General features: G+C 29.1%; 2 protein-coding genes across 2 annotated transcripts in view; both read left to right on the forward strand.

Moving 5' to 3' along the window:
- Positions 1–5048: 5048 nt before the first annotated feature.
- LOC107410850 (uncharacterized) overlaps positions 5049–15889 on the forward strand; it is a 36311-nt gene continuing 25470 nt past the window's right edge. Inside the window, exon 1 of the mRNA XM_060812027.1 lies at positions 5049–5159. Within this exon, the coding sequence (XP_060668010.1) occupies positions 5075–5159 (85 nt within the window). The 5' untranslated portion in view covers positions 5049–5074. The remainder of the gene's footprint in view (positions 5160–15889) is intronic.
- On the forward strand, positions 13373–15725 carry LOC107410767 (uncharacterized). The gene is made up of 6 exons (XM_060811871.1): positions 13373–13449; positions 13779–13851; positions 13970–14071; positions 14238–14422; positions 14833–15029; positions 15214–15725. Exons 1-6 carry the CDS (start codon positions 13373–13375, stop codon positions 15723–15725), a joined length of 1146 nt encoding a protein of 381 aa, XP_060667854.1.

Below are 15889 nucleotides of genomic sequence, written 5' to 3' on the forward strand. Positions count from 1 at the left end.
TTAATTTTTAAAATGGATTGGATTTTTTTCATAATTGGTTCTAGTATGGGACATTGGTCCACAGATTTTTTTTTTTTTTTCCTTTTATTAGGATTTTTTTTTTTTTTGGGCCTGGCAACCATGAGTTTTTCTTGATTCATGACACCCGATGTTTTGTTCCGTAGGGGACAAAGAATAGTCTGCTTCTGACACAGCTCAAAACCTCTCAAATCAAATAAAAGTTTTTTTTTGGGTTATCTTTTTACCTTTTCTTTATAATTTCCATAGAAATGACAAATGGTTTCATGTACTTTGTTTGGATTTTTTGTAGGAATGGGTATGATCCGATTTCTGTGATACACCGTTTTTAACGGGGATGATTTTTTCTTGAAAAATTAGGATTACAGAAAAAATTCGGGACAAAGATTTAAAATCTGAGTGAAAAATAGAGAATAAATATTCTGTTCCGAACTCAATCTGGTATATATTTATATATATTTATTTATTTTAATTTTTGTCTAGTTTTATTTATGTACAATATTAATTTTTTTTTTTTTACAAATTTTAATACTAAGTTTTTAATTTTAACTATCAATATCGATGTATTTTATTATATTTTTATTATATTTTAATTATTTTATTCATAAAAAAATTATATAAATGAAAAAAAAAAAAACCGTTCTGCTTCGTCTCTGATTAGGGAATCTCCGTTTCTATCCCGTCTATAAAATAACAAAGAAAACCATAAAAATGGGATAGAAAATTTCCTATGAGGATGAAAATAAAATTTAAAAAATCGACCATGATCTATCCCATTAACATTCCTAGATTCTTGAGGATTAAAAAAAAATAATAATAGATTCGTTAAGAAAAGTAAAAAAAATCAGTACGTTCTGGTGACCAAGAAATTAATAAAATACTCTTACTCACTTGCTACTATTACTTTTTTGGTGAATCAATTTTCTTAGTACTAATCTATATCTTTGTAAATAGTACAAAATCTTTAATTTGATTGAGGCTCCAAATTTATTGGAAAATTGCATCGACTTTCTCCGCGTTTAATTGTTGGTTAATTTTTGTTGTTCTTTGGGGTTGTTTTTTTTTTTTTTTTTTTGTCGTTTTCTACCAATATATATATATATATTATTTATAAAAGTTATCTTCAAAAAAGAATTATTTAGCAAAGTTGACCCCCAACTAAAACGGTTCAATATTCATGGGATTAGGTGGGTATACCCTTCCTATGACATATATATTAGGACAAAATAAAAAGTTTAGCCCGTCAACAACTCATGGTTTCACGGGCAAAAAAGTGAAAGGGAGATTAAAAAGTCTTAAGGAAGGAACATACTTTTTTTTTTTTTTTCCCCCAAAAAACAAAAAAAGAAAAAGAAAAAAAGATCAAGGACAGATGGATCATTTACCCTATAAAATCATGGACATATGGATGGTGGAGCCTGGACTTAGTAATTCCTTGTTGTTGCCGTTAATTTGATTCAATTAAACTGGTAATGCATCCATGCATGCATATTGCAGACTTTTTTATTCACCGGACACACTAGATATATCTAATCAATTCTGCATGCTTTACAACACAAAACAACAAAGACTTCACTATTTTCACAGAAAAAAATAAAATAAAATAAAATATTGACTTGACTTGACTTGACTAGCTTGGTTAGTCGTCCTTCATCCGCAATAATTGGCTGTTTTTCTTTTTTCCCTTTAATTAATTAATTTATTTATTATTATTTTTTTTAATAATCTTCTCCATCCACTCACTAGTTTGTCAGTTGTCACCAGCGAGTATATCATCGACGGTCCTCCAGTAACGGTGGGCGTTGTTGATAAATGGAGGAAATCAAAATGCTAAATAAAAGGGATACAAATTAATTAATAAAAATAATATGTTAATGCTATTAGATTATAACCCTGTTAAATGCTACTAGGTTATAATCAAGTCTTGCAAATTGGATCAATGACTTAGAATTGCATGCTTAGCCAAACGAAATATGTAGATGAACACATCATTCATTTGGGCAATATCCATCCAGCAAATTAGGATATGTGTGGTCATATTTTTTGTTTTTTGTTTTATAAATATTAATTTCAAAATAAAAAATAAAAAATTATTGTTTGCTGTTTAATGAGAACAATGAGCATTTAGCCATTAATACTTGAAAACAATTTTCAAAACTAAAAAATAGAAAACATGTTTGGCTAAACAATTTTTAAATTTTTTTAAAAAAAGTTTTTATTTTTTTTGTATTTTTTTTAACATAAAATGAATTTTTTCTTTTTTAACATACAAGGAACCTTATTTATAATATATATATAGCTATAATATATATATATATATATTAATGCAGTCACATATTAATGAATTATATATATAAAATATATATTAAAATATAATATAATATTTATTTTCTGTTGAATTTTTTTAATTATTATTAATTGATTAACATTATATGTAATGTTTATAGCTATATATTTTTTTGAAAATATTTAATTTAAACTCGCAGGTTTGTATTAATTTCAATTTAGTCTCTCAAATTTTAAAAATTATAATCGGAACTATTATAGGGAATGTAGATGAAATTATTTTGAGGGGTGTGAATTAAATAATATAAAATAAAAATGAAGATTATTTGAAACTTGAGAGGAGGTAATGATTTTTTTTAAACCTATAGAATAACAGAAAAACAACGAAAAAGAAAAAGTAAAATTGAAAAAAAAATATCTGATAGAAATGGAAAATAAGAAAAAAATAATAGAATAAGGGAAAAATGGAAAACTAGGAAAAAGAACAAATTAGAAAAGAGAGAGAGAGAGAATATTTGATGAGGAAAAAATGGAAAAAAAAATAGCAAAATAAATAATTGATGTAAGAAATATTTGTAAAAAAAAAAATGATTAGAGAAGTAAGATAAAAAAATAAAAAATAAAAAACTAGTACGTACATAATGAAGGAAAGGAAAAAAAAAAAAAATTGATGTAACTTATAAAGGATTAAAAAAAAAGACGAATAACTATTTTTTTAAGTTGTTCTATTAAAAAAAAAAAAGAGGAAGATAAAATAAGAAAATGAGAAAATTTAATTGGATAAATTTATCAAGGCATAATATTCTATCTTTCTCTCTCTAAAGCTTTCTCTCTCTAAGATATTATAAAGAATTGAAATAATGTTTTCTCCCTACAATTTTCTCTCTATAAGATAGAAAAACAATGAAGAAACAAATCAAAATAATATGTATTTTATTATTTTCAAAACAGGTGAAAACATCATTTTATTGTTTTTCAAATTTTATTTTTTTTCCTATTTGTTTTCTAGAACTGTTTTTGAAAACTGATGGCCAAACAAGTAATCTTTTGTTTTGAAAACAGTTTTTTTTTTTTACAGAACAAAAAACTGTTTTAAAAACAAATGGCCAAACAGGCCCTTAGTATCCTACTATGCTCCAAAGACATGTAAGCTTCAATTTTAATTTACATTCGGTGATGAGGAAAAAAATTATGGTTATTTGAGAGTATTCACAAGCATATCTGGAATCTCAAGTATGCTTGTGAGTCCCACTTATACTTGTAAGCATGGAAACACATACTCTTAGCGCATAAAAGATTTACTTCTGGGGTGAGGGGAGTCAATATTTTACACTGGTGACTAAGGCTTTTTTTGTTTTTTTTGGTTAACGAGTGAAGAAGGCATTGAATGTTTTGTGGGCATGTGACATCAATTTATTAGGTATATCACTATACCTATCAGTGTCCTAGAAATTTTTAGTGAACAAGACTCATCATCTTATTAACAGAACACATTTTCTAGTTGTCATGCCTAATTTTGACTCATAATTTGTTGTGCATGTTTACTGGCCTTGTTGGCGTGGTTAGTTTTGCAATTTTATTGCACAAAAAAAAAAAAAAAAAACTACACGTTGTTTGCTATTTCTATGTGGATGGTCATGGTCCAACTCCAAGTGGAAAGCAGGCATGTTCGCCGGAGAAATTAGTTACATACTTCGAACCTACCATAGATGATCAATTTGAATGATTAACAATTTTAATATATATGCATATATATTAAGCTCATTGCCGTAAGCTCCACAACTTCCAAGAGAGAGAGAGGGAAAAAAAATCCTTGCAAGTAGAGACAGTAATTTGTGTTCACGTGTCAGATTCGTATCAACCTTTTTAATAATCGTATTAAAAATGCTTAATCCAATTCCGATCCGTTTATTAATCATGTCAAATATCTAAAATACTAATCTAACCTATTTATATATAGATCAACACGATAAAATACGATTACTTTAATGGATCGTATTAACTTGTTAACCTATTAACCTGAATATTGACTTGTTAATCTAAAAATTAACATATCTATTGAGATTAACCTATTAACTCAAAATTAACCTAGTAACTCAAAATTAACCTATTTATTGAAAATTAATTTGTATATTAATATACCTACTCTACTAACTTGAATAGATGTTTTTATTATTGTTTTTAAAAAAATTAGTAATAGAAAACTACTTTTATAACATTTATAAGTTTTTTAATTTATAATAGTTTTTACTTATTAAATATTATATTGTGGATAAAATTGTAATTTACAATTAAATTTAAATAAGATATAATAGGTATATAATCGTGTCAAGTTGAAACTGATACGTTTAATAAATGGATTATAATAGGTCATTTTCGAGTTAAATAGATTAATCCGAAAATGACACGATTAAGAATCGTGTTAAATGGATTGACCTGATTATGACCTAAATCCATTTATAATAAACTCAAACTTATTTATTTCGTATCATTTTCAAGTCGTGTTGCCGTGTTATTATCCAAATTGTCATCCCTACTTGCAAGGCATATTTATTTAATGGTGATTTCTGAGTCAAAGTCAATGCAGGCTTTTCGAAACTCTATTTTAAATGGAATAAGTAGTAGCAAATTATAAACCAAAATACAAAATTGCATGCGCGGAGTTCAATTAAGACCAATGGACGAGCAAGTACTGGAACACATGAGAATTCCAATATACAAAAATCCGGAGAAGCCGGTAGAAGTTCGAGTCGAAGATTTGCTTTTTCGTATGGAATTGAAAGAGAAGATTGGTCAGATGACCCAAATTGAACGCCGAGTTGCCAACCCACAAATTGTTAGGGACTTCTGCATTGGTACCTCTCTCTCTCTCTCTCTCTCTCTCTCATGTGTGCTTCGTATACATTCAAGCACATTGCATATGAGTTTGAAACATCATATTATAGCTAATTCATGCATATTGCATATAAGTTAGGATCATCATATTATTAAGTAAAATACTAATGATGATGATGATTTGTAATTTTATACAGAATATATATACATAACAGTAAAATTTCAAAAAATTGCTCCTTTAAAGTTTCATAGCGTTTTATTTTGACTTCTAAACTCTTTTTTTTTTTTTTTTTTAATTTCCCCTTGAAATTTAAAAATTAAGGAATATTCAGAGAATTGTGGGGTATGCATGTATATGCAGGGGGTGTGCTAAGTTGTACTGGCAGCCGACCATTTAAGAATGCTTTGTCGGGTGATTGAGCTGAAATGGTGAACGACTTCCAAAGGGGTGCCGTTAAGTCACGGCTGGGGATACCGCTGTTATATGGGGTGGATGCCGTACACGGGAACGGTAGTGTGCCTGGTGCCACTATTTTTCGAGAAAATCTTGGGTACCACGATGGTACCACGTCATATTATACCACGTCAATACATTTATTGCCACATGTCACCTTTCTATTTTCAAATATTAAAATTTTGAAAATGCTTTCTGCATGTTCTAGAAGAACGGCGATTTGTGTTCCAATTTAAGTTTCTCCTCCAGAAAATAAAATTTGGCTCATGAAAAAGCATGCTTAAAAAAAATGGATTCATTTACCCATTGTTAGCTAGCTATGTTTTAGTGTGAAAGTCTCTTCTTCCAAAATCATCTTGCATCCTTTTGCTTGACTTGGGTATTCTGCATTTTTCCATTTCTCTTTGGGCATCTTCCAAAATTATCTCATACTATCATTCAATTAACCTGGAAGGTATGATAATATCACTACTCATATAGAATCTTCATTTATATACCCTCCACTGCTTCATTTATGTTTCTTTATTTTAAGTTTTTACTTTTTAAATATTGGATATGCTTTAGGACCTTTGAATTCAAACACCTTTCTTATGTTCATTTTTTTAGCTAAATTGTAAACGATGCACTCATTATATCCAATAGTTGTAAGCTTATTTTTATTTTTATTTTTAATATTTAGTTAGGGATGTTGTTTTAATCTGATTTATGTTCCTACATTATAAATCATATCTATTCATTTTATATAGGATGGATGAGTTTATTGGAGGGATAGATGATGGTGAAGGAAGTGGCAATATACACCACGATGATACTGTCATTTTGGACTACAATAAAGGTAGAGCTCATATATGTTACTTTTTAATATTTAATTGATATTATTCTTGTGATAATTAATTTTTTTCTGTCATGTGTCATTTATATAATTAATTCAAATATTCAAAATTTTGTACGAAATATACTTTTTTTTAATCATTTTTTACAGGGAGGATTGATGAAAAAGAACTTGATGATGAAGAACTAAAATTGGGAATTGAGGTCTTTTCTGAAGAAGAAGCTTATAATTTATGCAACATGTATGCTTTGAGGAAAAGTTTTAGTATTCGTAAAAGCACCATTCGAAGAGATGCACAAAGGAATATACGACACCGAGAGTTTTTGTGCTCAAAACAAGGGCTTCAACATGATGGAGACTTAGGTGAAGTGAAAAAATTAAGAAGATTATAGACAAGGACAGGTTGTAAGGCTTTAATTCGATTCACTGTGGATAACAGTATATGGAAAATTACCTATCTTAACCTACAACACAACCATGAGCTTGCTAATTTTGAAGAAAGACAATTTTTGAGATCAGGACGAAGAATACCACAAGGGCATGCACAGGTTATCAATTCTATGGTTGATGCAGGTATAAGAGCAACAAGATCATATTCATACTTAGAAATGAAGTTGGTGGCGCTGAAAATGTTGGGTTCACTAAGAAAGATTGCCAGAACTTCTTACAGAAAAGGAAGGAAAAAGTGATAGAAGGAGGGGATGGACAAAGTTTGATAAATCATTTTAAGCATAAGCAAGCTGAAGATCCTAATTTTTTTTACACTGTACAAGTAGATCAACAAAATCGGATGACTAATTTTTTTTTGGCGGGATGGTAGATCAAAATTGGATTATGAGTGCTTTGGAGATGTTGTTTGTTTTGACACTACCTTTCGAACCGACAAATATAATTTAATTTGTGCCCCGTTTGTTGGAGTCAATCATCATTGGAAAAATGTTCTATTTGGTTGTGCATTTTTATTGGACGAAAGCATCGACTCATTTGTTTGGTTGGTTGAAACATTTTTAGAAGCAATGGGAAATAAACAACCAAAGACTATCTTTACAGATGAAGATAGATCAATGGCAAGTGCAATTGAAGTTGCACTTCCAAACGCATGCCATCGGTTATGTACTTGGCATATTGCTAAAAATGCTACTAAACATCTTGCTAGCTATCATGGTAATCCAGAGTTCAAGAAGCATTTCAACAAATGCTTTCATGGTTGTTATACTGAAGTTGAATTTCAAGCTGCATGGGATGATATGATTTTGAAATTCAATCTTGATAGTCATCCATGGCTAAAAAAGCTTTATGCACTTCGGCAAAAATGGTGTCAAGCTTTTAGCTTAGATACATTGTCAGTGAATATTAAATCCACCCAAAGAAGTGAGAGCACAAATAATGTCTTCCACCAAATTTCCACGAAAACTATGGATCTTGTGGATTTTGTACACCATTATGAGAATAAAATAGGAGAAATGCGACTAGCTGAGTTGGAAGAAGACTTCCGTTGCAGGAATGGCATGCCTCATCTCAGAGTAAAGAGTGGAATTTTTAAGCATGCAGCCAGTGAGTATACAATGAAAATATTTTCATTTTTTGAACAAGAGCTTATGAGTTGTTTTGGAGTGAGGATGACTGAAATTAGTAACAATGGTATTGATTATATTTATGAAGCATTTGAAGAAGGTTGCAAAAGGATCTTTAAAGTTCAGTTTAGCTCTCTTACTTCTACAGTTTCATGTTCATGTAAATTATTTGAATCAATGCGATTATTGTGCTGTCATGCTCTTAGAGTGCTAGATTCAAAAAATTTTACATGTATACCTGAACAATACATAATGAAGAGATGGAGCAAAGAAGCAAAAAAGGGAATTGTGGCTAGTTATGATTTGTCTGACTCACTTGATAAAGAGAAGAAATCTGCACAATCATTGCGTTTGAGTGAGTTGATGCATCAAGGAAATTTTGTTTTTAGTGTAGGTTCCCTAAGTGATTTGGGAACAAAGATCGTCAAACAAAAGTTAATGGAAGCCATGAAGATACTTGAAAATGATGAGGAAATTGCAAATGTGATGGGAAACTTGAACAAAAAAGATAACCAGATAAATAATAATGTGTCATCCAATGAGTGTCCGGTGCTTAAACCCCCAATAATAAGAGCTAAAGTGTGACAAATGCTTGAATAAAAAATAGCTTGGAGAAGAGGAAAAAGAAAAGTGCAAAAGTTGGGAGTTCATCTCAATCTTCAAGGCCTAATACTATGAGTTTTGGTAATTTCATTTTATTACTCGCTTTGATGATTTAGTAGGTATTATTTCTTTGTTAGTTTAATATACACACACACACACATATATATATATATATATATATTTGCAGTGAGTAACAATCAAGGGATAACTAGTGACGAATTTCAAGCACCCACTAATACTCCAAGTCAATTGCCAACATTTCATCCATTCGGTGTAATTATTACAAAATTTATTTTTGAATTTTTTCCAAATATTAGTTAAACCTATTTAATTTTTTATTTTTTATTTTTTTTATTTATTTTTTATTTTATTTTAGAAAACTTCAAATTGGCATGTTGAACATCCTAACCTTCACTTTATAAGAATGCTTTCAACAACAGATCAAATGCCTTACTTAACTCAGGTATTTATGGGAATTGAATGTATGTATGTTTACACTGAAGCTTTTATTCTTTTGGTTTGAAAGTTTATAGTTAATTTATAAGCTACTATTATAGCTTTCCTCAACCGTCTCTTTGTGATGGAGGTGCAGAAACACAACAGCAGCACGATATGCAGAAACATGCCAACAGCAGCAGCACGGCAGCAATACAGCAGCACCAGCATCAACACAGCAGCACCAACAGCAACAATGGCAGCAGCAGCAGCAGTAACAGCAAGTTCAAAGCAGCAACAACTTCAGCATGAACAGTAACAGCTGCTAAAACAGGGGAGAGCAAAGTGCTACAGTACCAGCCAAATATAACCCAGTTTAAATTTTTGTTGCTGTTAGCTTGCATGTGTCAAGGTTTACGTGAACCAAAGTACCAACAAACCAAAAACACACCGTTTTAATCTTTCTAGATAATTGTTTAAAACGCATCGTTTTCATCCTTTCGATTTATATACTTCATTCCTTTGTGCACCTCTTCGAATGGTGGCTTTATATATGAATGCTAAAACCCTTCCTTAAAGCATACATGTTACATAAATTATATGCTTCTTCTTTGAAAAATACCTTAATTAATTCCCAATTTTAATTCCTCATCAATTTCTTTTTCATCAATCTTTCTTGTAAAAATAATAAAAAAGAAATATATTTCATATAAAATTTTTAATATTTGAATTAATTACATAAGTTATATATATAAATATTAAAAATTAACATATATGAGCTTTGCCTTTATTGTAGTACAAAATGACATTATCATCTTGGTATATATTGCGGCCACCATCATCTATCTCTCCAATAAACTCATCTGTTTGTATAATTGAATAACAATGTGAGATAGCTTTAGAAGAAACCCGAAGAGAAATGAAGAATGCATAGTATCTAAGTCAAGCTGAAGAATAACTTCTCTTAGAGAAGCCAACTAAGCTCCAGAAAAATCGTATTTGCCAAACCAAAAATGTTATTGCTTTTTCTGGATTAAATGACTTGCAAGATAATTTTGAAAGAAGAGGTGGACAATTTCACGCTAAAACATAGCTAGCTAACAATGGGTAAAGGAATCCATTTTTTTTAAGCACGTTTTTTCATGAGCCAAACTTTATTTTCTAGGAGAAACTTAAATTGGAACACAAACTGCCGTTCTTCTAGAACATGCAGAAAGCCTTTTTAAAATTTTAATATTTGAAAATAAAAAGGTGACATGTGACAATAAATGTATTGACGTGGTATAATATGATGTGATACCACTGTGGTACCCAAGATTTTCTCCTATTTTCCCTCATAACATTGGGGGCTTGGTGCCACAAGGTTTGTTTTCCACTTCACATCTATGTTGTCCTACTCAGTTTTATTATCTATCTTATATTTTCAGTTTCTTTATTTTTTATAAAAATACCTTGAATATTTACGGCTCAATTCCTTAATTTAAAATTCTTGACCTTTCATATCCATATATATATATATATATAATATTAAATTAGAATAGAATAACGTGTTTTTACTTTTTTAAAATAAAATTCATCTTCTATAATTATTGAATTCTATATAATTTTTTAAAGTTCAACACATTCAATTACCAATCTAAAAATATTTCATTTTAAAAATAACAAGCACTTAAGTTGGTATGGAGAGATGTTTTTTTCTCGCAAGTCCAATTAAAATTAAAACATGAGAAGTTATTTCTATCTAGTTATCCCATTTATGACAAGAATTTTATATTGAGTAAATTTCAAATTTTGGCTTTTTTTTTTTTTTTTGGAACAATCCTAAATTAATTAGTTTACCGCATGGATATATATATATATATATATATAATTAAAATAAATAAAATTTATGAGTTGAAATAACAAGCCATATTTCATTTGAAAAAAAAAATTGGAGCTCAAAGTTGGGCTTCTTTACAATTTTCCTTTGAACTAATTAGCTTAGTTTAGTTAATTTGTATTTTTCTTTTCATTTTTTTTTTTGGTAGAGTAGAGAATATATATATATATATATCAGCCATAAACTGGGAAACAGAACTACGTTTTTTTTTTTTTCTTTTATAATGTACTAAAAAAAATTTCTGGATGCTTTTATTCCTAAAACCAAAAAACAGTTTTTAAACAAATAACCTAACAAGTTGTTAGCTAAAAAGGGTTTATAAGAATTTGACAAAAATAAAAGATGAAAGAGATACTTTGAAAATTTCTAATTGCAATACTCAATTTATTCTATACAGTTCCATATTTATTAAATATATTAAAATATTTTTTTATTCTGTTAAAATTTTAATTATTAATTTTTTTCTTTTTTACATTGTATTTTTTGAATTTATGCATACAGTAACCGCCTACAACTGCTAAGGGAGTCAGTAGACCCCTCGCACTACAAAAAATAAATAGATAAATCTTGTTTTTTCTTTTTTTTTTCTTAATTGATTTATATATTAAGAGGGTTACTGATGGTAACGAAAAACTGGACATCGATTGGAAAACCTTTGCCCCTTTTTTATTTTTATTTTTATTTTTATTTCTATTTTTATAGAAGAAAATAAAAGAACCCTTTAATAGTTTTTTTTTTTTTTTTTTTTAAAAAAAAAAAACACAAAGGGATGTTGGTTGGAAATGTGCGATACCCATCACATCATGCCATAAGCGGTGCTAACAGTCTCTTCGCTTTAATGGCAGAAAGTTTTTTAAAAAAATATTTAGGGTTTTTTTTTTAACCATAAAGAATATTTCCTTTTGATTACAGGATCAACAAAACACCAGATCAAACCATCCACAAGGCAACATCGAAAGCGCAATTAACCAAAAAATATATATATATACAATCCGTTTATGATACGGGTAATTTTTATACGGACTATAATAGTGTTGATGGTTTTTTATAATATTGATAACAATTTTTTAAAAAAATATCGTTAATATATATAAAAAACCGTCACTAATACTACGGTTATTTTGCGAATCATCCTCACTATAGAATTTTCGTGTATATATATATATATATAAATAAAAAATATTCATTTTTATTTTTTTAATAATTTATCTAATTTAGAAATTATTCAAATTTTTTTTTTATAATTCGAATTCGTACATATATATATATATATATACAAATAGAAATATTCTACTATTAAAATTATTTATTTCATCATAAAAAATATTTATTTTGAAAATATAAAATAAAAATAAATATTTTTTTATATTTAAAATTCATACGAATATAAAGAATTTAAATGTGTAGAAAGTTTAAATGGAATTGTTGAAAGGATCTGTTGATATTTTTTTTTTCTTATAAAAAATAAAAAAACTTTGATGTCTTATAATTTTTGCTTTTATACTTTGTAACTCTTTCAAAACTTTTTTGACTTTTGCCGGAAGTGAGAAACTTAACTCTCTTTTAACCGCAGATTTTTAGCTCTGGAAATGGTCAACACGGCTCTCTATTTTAAAATTGTTTAATTACTACATGTGTGGCGGTATGTATGACTATATCTATCACACTTTGGGAAAACAAACAAATAAATAAATACTGTACTGAATGAACATTAATTGCTGTAAAAGGACATTTGTTCTTCTTTTTTCTTTTTTTTATCTTCTAATTTTTTTGAAGGACGTTTTTTTTTTTTTTTGGCTAATTGATTTTGAAGGACATTTGTTCCTAATCACCCGTCTTGATAATTATTGGCAACATAACAATTTATATTGTGGTTATTAATATTTATTTGGTAAATTGATATTATTTTTTTATTACATATGGTGGTTATTAAACAAAACATTAATCAGATGGGGGACAATATAAAAAAAATAAAAATAAAAAAAAATACAGAAATGGGACAGGGTGGCCATAGGCCCCATAAAAATCTGAAAGCATATAAAATTTATTTGAGAATTTTTGTGAAATAATAATATTTGTTCCTCAAAAATAAATACCACTTCCTAAATATAAAACATGCATGATCCTTCAAACTCAAAAAATTCACCTTTTCAAAATAATTATTTTACCATGACAATAATATATATATATATATATATATATGCTTATTAAGTATTGAAACTTTTATCCAAATTTACTTATCTATATTTAATTTATATTAATATTTCAATTATTAATTCATCAATCAATAACTATAATTTTATAAATGAGATTGATGTCCGTAACATTAATTTTTAAATATATTATTTTGCAAAAAAAATAATAATAATAATAATGAGTTTTGACAGGTATGTAAAGATCCAAGATGGGAAAGATGCTATGAAAGCTACAATGAAGATATAGAAGTTGTAAGAAAGATGACCTCTATTGTTACAGGCGTGCAGGGGCACCCACCCTCAAAATATCCAAAGGACTACCCTTTTGTTAAGGGAAGGTAATTATGATAAAGTCTCCTTAATAATTAATTTAATTTGCTAATAATATCTATATATATATATATATTTTTTTTTTTTTTTGGTGCTGAAAATATATATAGTTAGTTATGCTATCGTCCTTCTTTCTCTGTCAAAATCATATTAAAAATGGATTCCGATATTAAATTCTAACTACTTTCTAGTCATGGATCATGACAAAGTAGTCGGTAAGTATCATTTAGAGGTACGGTTAATTAATATCGGAGACTGAATTAACAAGGATTCATATTAAGCCCTATGTGGACTGTATTTCTAAGGGAGTTTCAATTATTATGCCTTCCTATTCTAGCTGGAATGGAAGAAAACTGCATGAGAATTATTATCCTTTGACTGAAATTCTGAAAAATAAGATTGGTTTTAAGGTAAATTAATTAAGCAAACTTGATATATAATTATTTACTAATTATATGTGTGACATTTGGATTATGTATATACTAATACAAATCTAAGGTCAAAAATTACATGGCTACTCATATGCAGGGTTTTGTGCTTTCTGATTGGAAAGGAACTGATAGACTAAAGGAACCTCGTGGACTAGACCACAATTGCATTGCTAGGGCCATTAATGCAGGAATGGACATGGTAGAAGTTAAACTTCATGTTGCATTTGTTGAATTAGACTGAAATATTTTAAATTTTATTACCCCAAGTTTAAAATAGTGCAAATCCAAATTCGATGTAGTCAAGCATTCCAAACAACTTGATTTTGTTGATTCTTATCTTCCCTTTTATTTGCCTATACGTGCAGGTGAGGGTGCCTTATGAGTTCGAAGAATTTATGAACCATTTAACATCTTTGGTGGAATCTGGGGAAATACCAGAGGCCAGGATAGATGATGCTGTTGAACGAATCTTGAGAGTGAAATTTATGCTGGTCTTTTCGAACATCCTTTCGCAGATGTATCTAATTTGCTTCATAAAGTTGGCTGCAAGGTAAACTAAGTTGCATATATAGCTAAGAATTTGCATTTAGATCACAAATCCTGTTTCTAATTTGGACTTTTTATTCAATTTTTTAAAATTGGAAACTGAGGATTCAATCTCATACCATTTTAGGAATAGGAAAGTGATTTTTCTGACTTTGATTTCCTAAATGGACAATTAGGATATATTTTTATAAATGACAGACCACTTTCTAACTCCACACCTGATCGAACCCAATGAATACTAATAGTCCTTGTTATCTGGGCTGTACTTGTTTTATAGTTTTACTAAATCAATAAAATACTACATACATAATATGATTGAATCATTAATTTCTGCTTAGATCCGAATTCAAAACTTTTGTGACATACAAATTAATTTTTATGTTTTCTATTCTACATATTTTTATAGTCGCATAGGGACCTAGCACGGGAAGCAGTTCGGAAATCTTTGGTGCTGTTGAAGAATGAAAACATTTCAGATAAATATTTTCTCCCATTAGATAAAAAAGCAAAGAAAATCCTTGTTGCTGGAACACATGCTGATAATCTCAGATATCAATGTGGAGGCTGGACGGTTAAATGGCAAGGAATACCCAATGGCACAACTATAGAAGGTATACATATATGCAGATGTACATGTTAATTTAAAATAGGACTAAATTCTTTGTTCCATTCCATTAGTGTTAATTCAATTTTAAGCTTGTTTTTAAATCAAATGCAACTTTAATTATTTTTAATAATATGATCGATGTCAACATGAAATTAGTTGAAAGTAATTTTTTTTCCCCCATATTTTAGGCACAACAATCTTAATGGCTATTAACGAAGCACTAGGAGAACATGTTGAAGTAATTTATGAGGAATCACCGTCAATAGACACTTTATCACAACGCGATATAGCTTATGCTGTTGTGGCTGTTGGTGAAGAATCATATGCAGAAACTCTTGGTGACGATGAAGAACTTAAAATCTGCTTGAATGGAGCCGATATTGTAAACTCAGTGGCTGAAAGAATTCCGACATTGATAATTCATATATCAGGAAGACCCCTGGTTTTAGAGGAATGGCTCTTGAAAAAGATAGATAGTTTAGTGGCTGCTTGGTTGCCTGGTAGTGAAGGAGGAGGAATAGCAGACGTTATATTTGGAGATTATGACTTCCAAGGAAAATTACCAATGACATGGTTTAAAAGGGTTGACCAACTCCCAGTGGATGCTGACGATATTAATTCATATGACCCTCTGTTTCCTTTCGGCTTCGGGTTAACCATATGCAATAATTTGACCAAAGGTATCAAGGCCAAACCTTAATAAAGTCCTCTCCAAAGACAGCCTAATGGCGATTTCACTTTTTCTCTGAACAGTTATTTCGGGCTCGAACATGATTTCTCCCACCCCCCATTTTCTAAAAATAGCATAAAGATTCAGTATAATCAACTATTAGTTACTGCATTCACTTGCTATGTGCTAAATGT

This window comes from Ziziphus jujuba, chromosome 10, assembly GCF_031755915.1.
Source record: "Ziziphus jujuba cultivar Dongzao chromosome 10, ASM3175591v1".
Taxonomy (NCBI): domain Eukaryota; kingdom Viridiplantae; phylum Streptophyta; class Magnoliopsida; order Rosales; family Rhamnaceae; genus Ziziphus; species Ziziphus jujuba.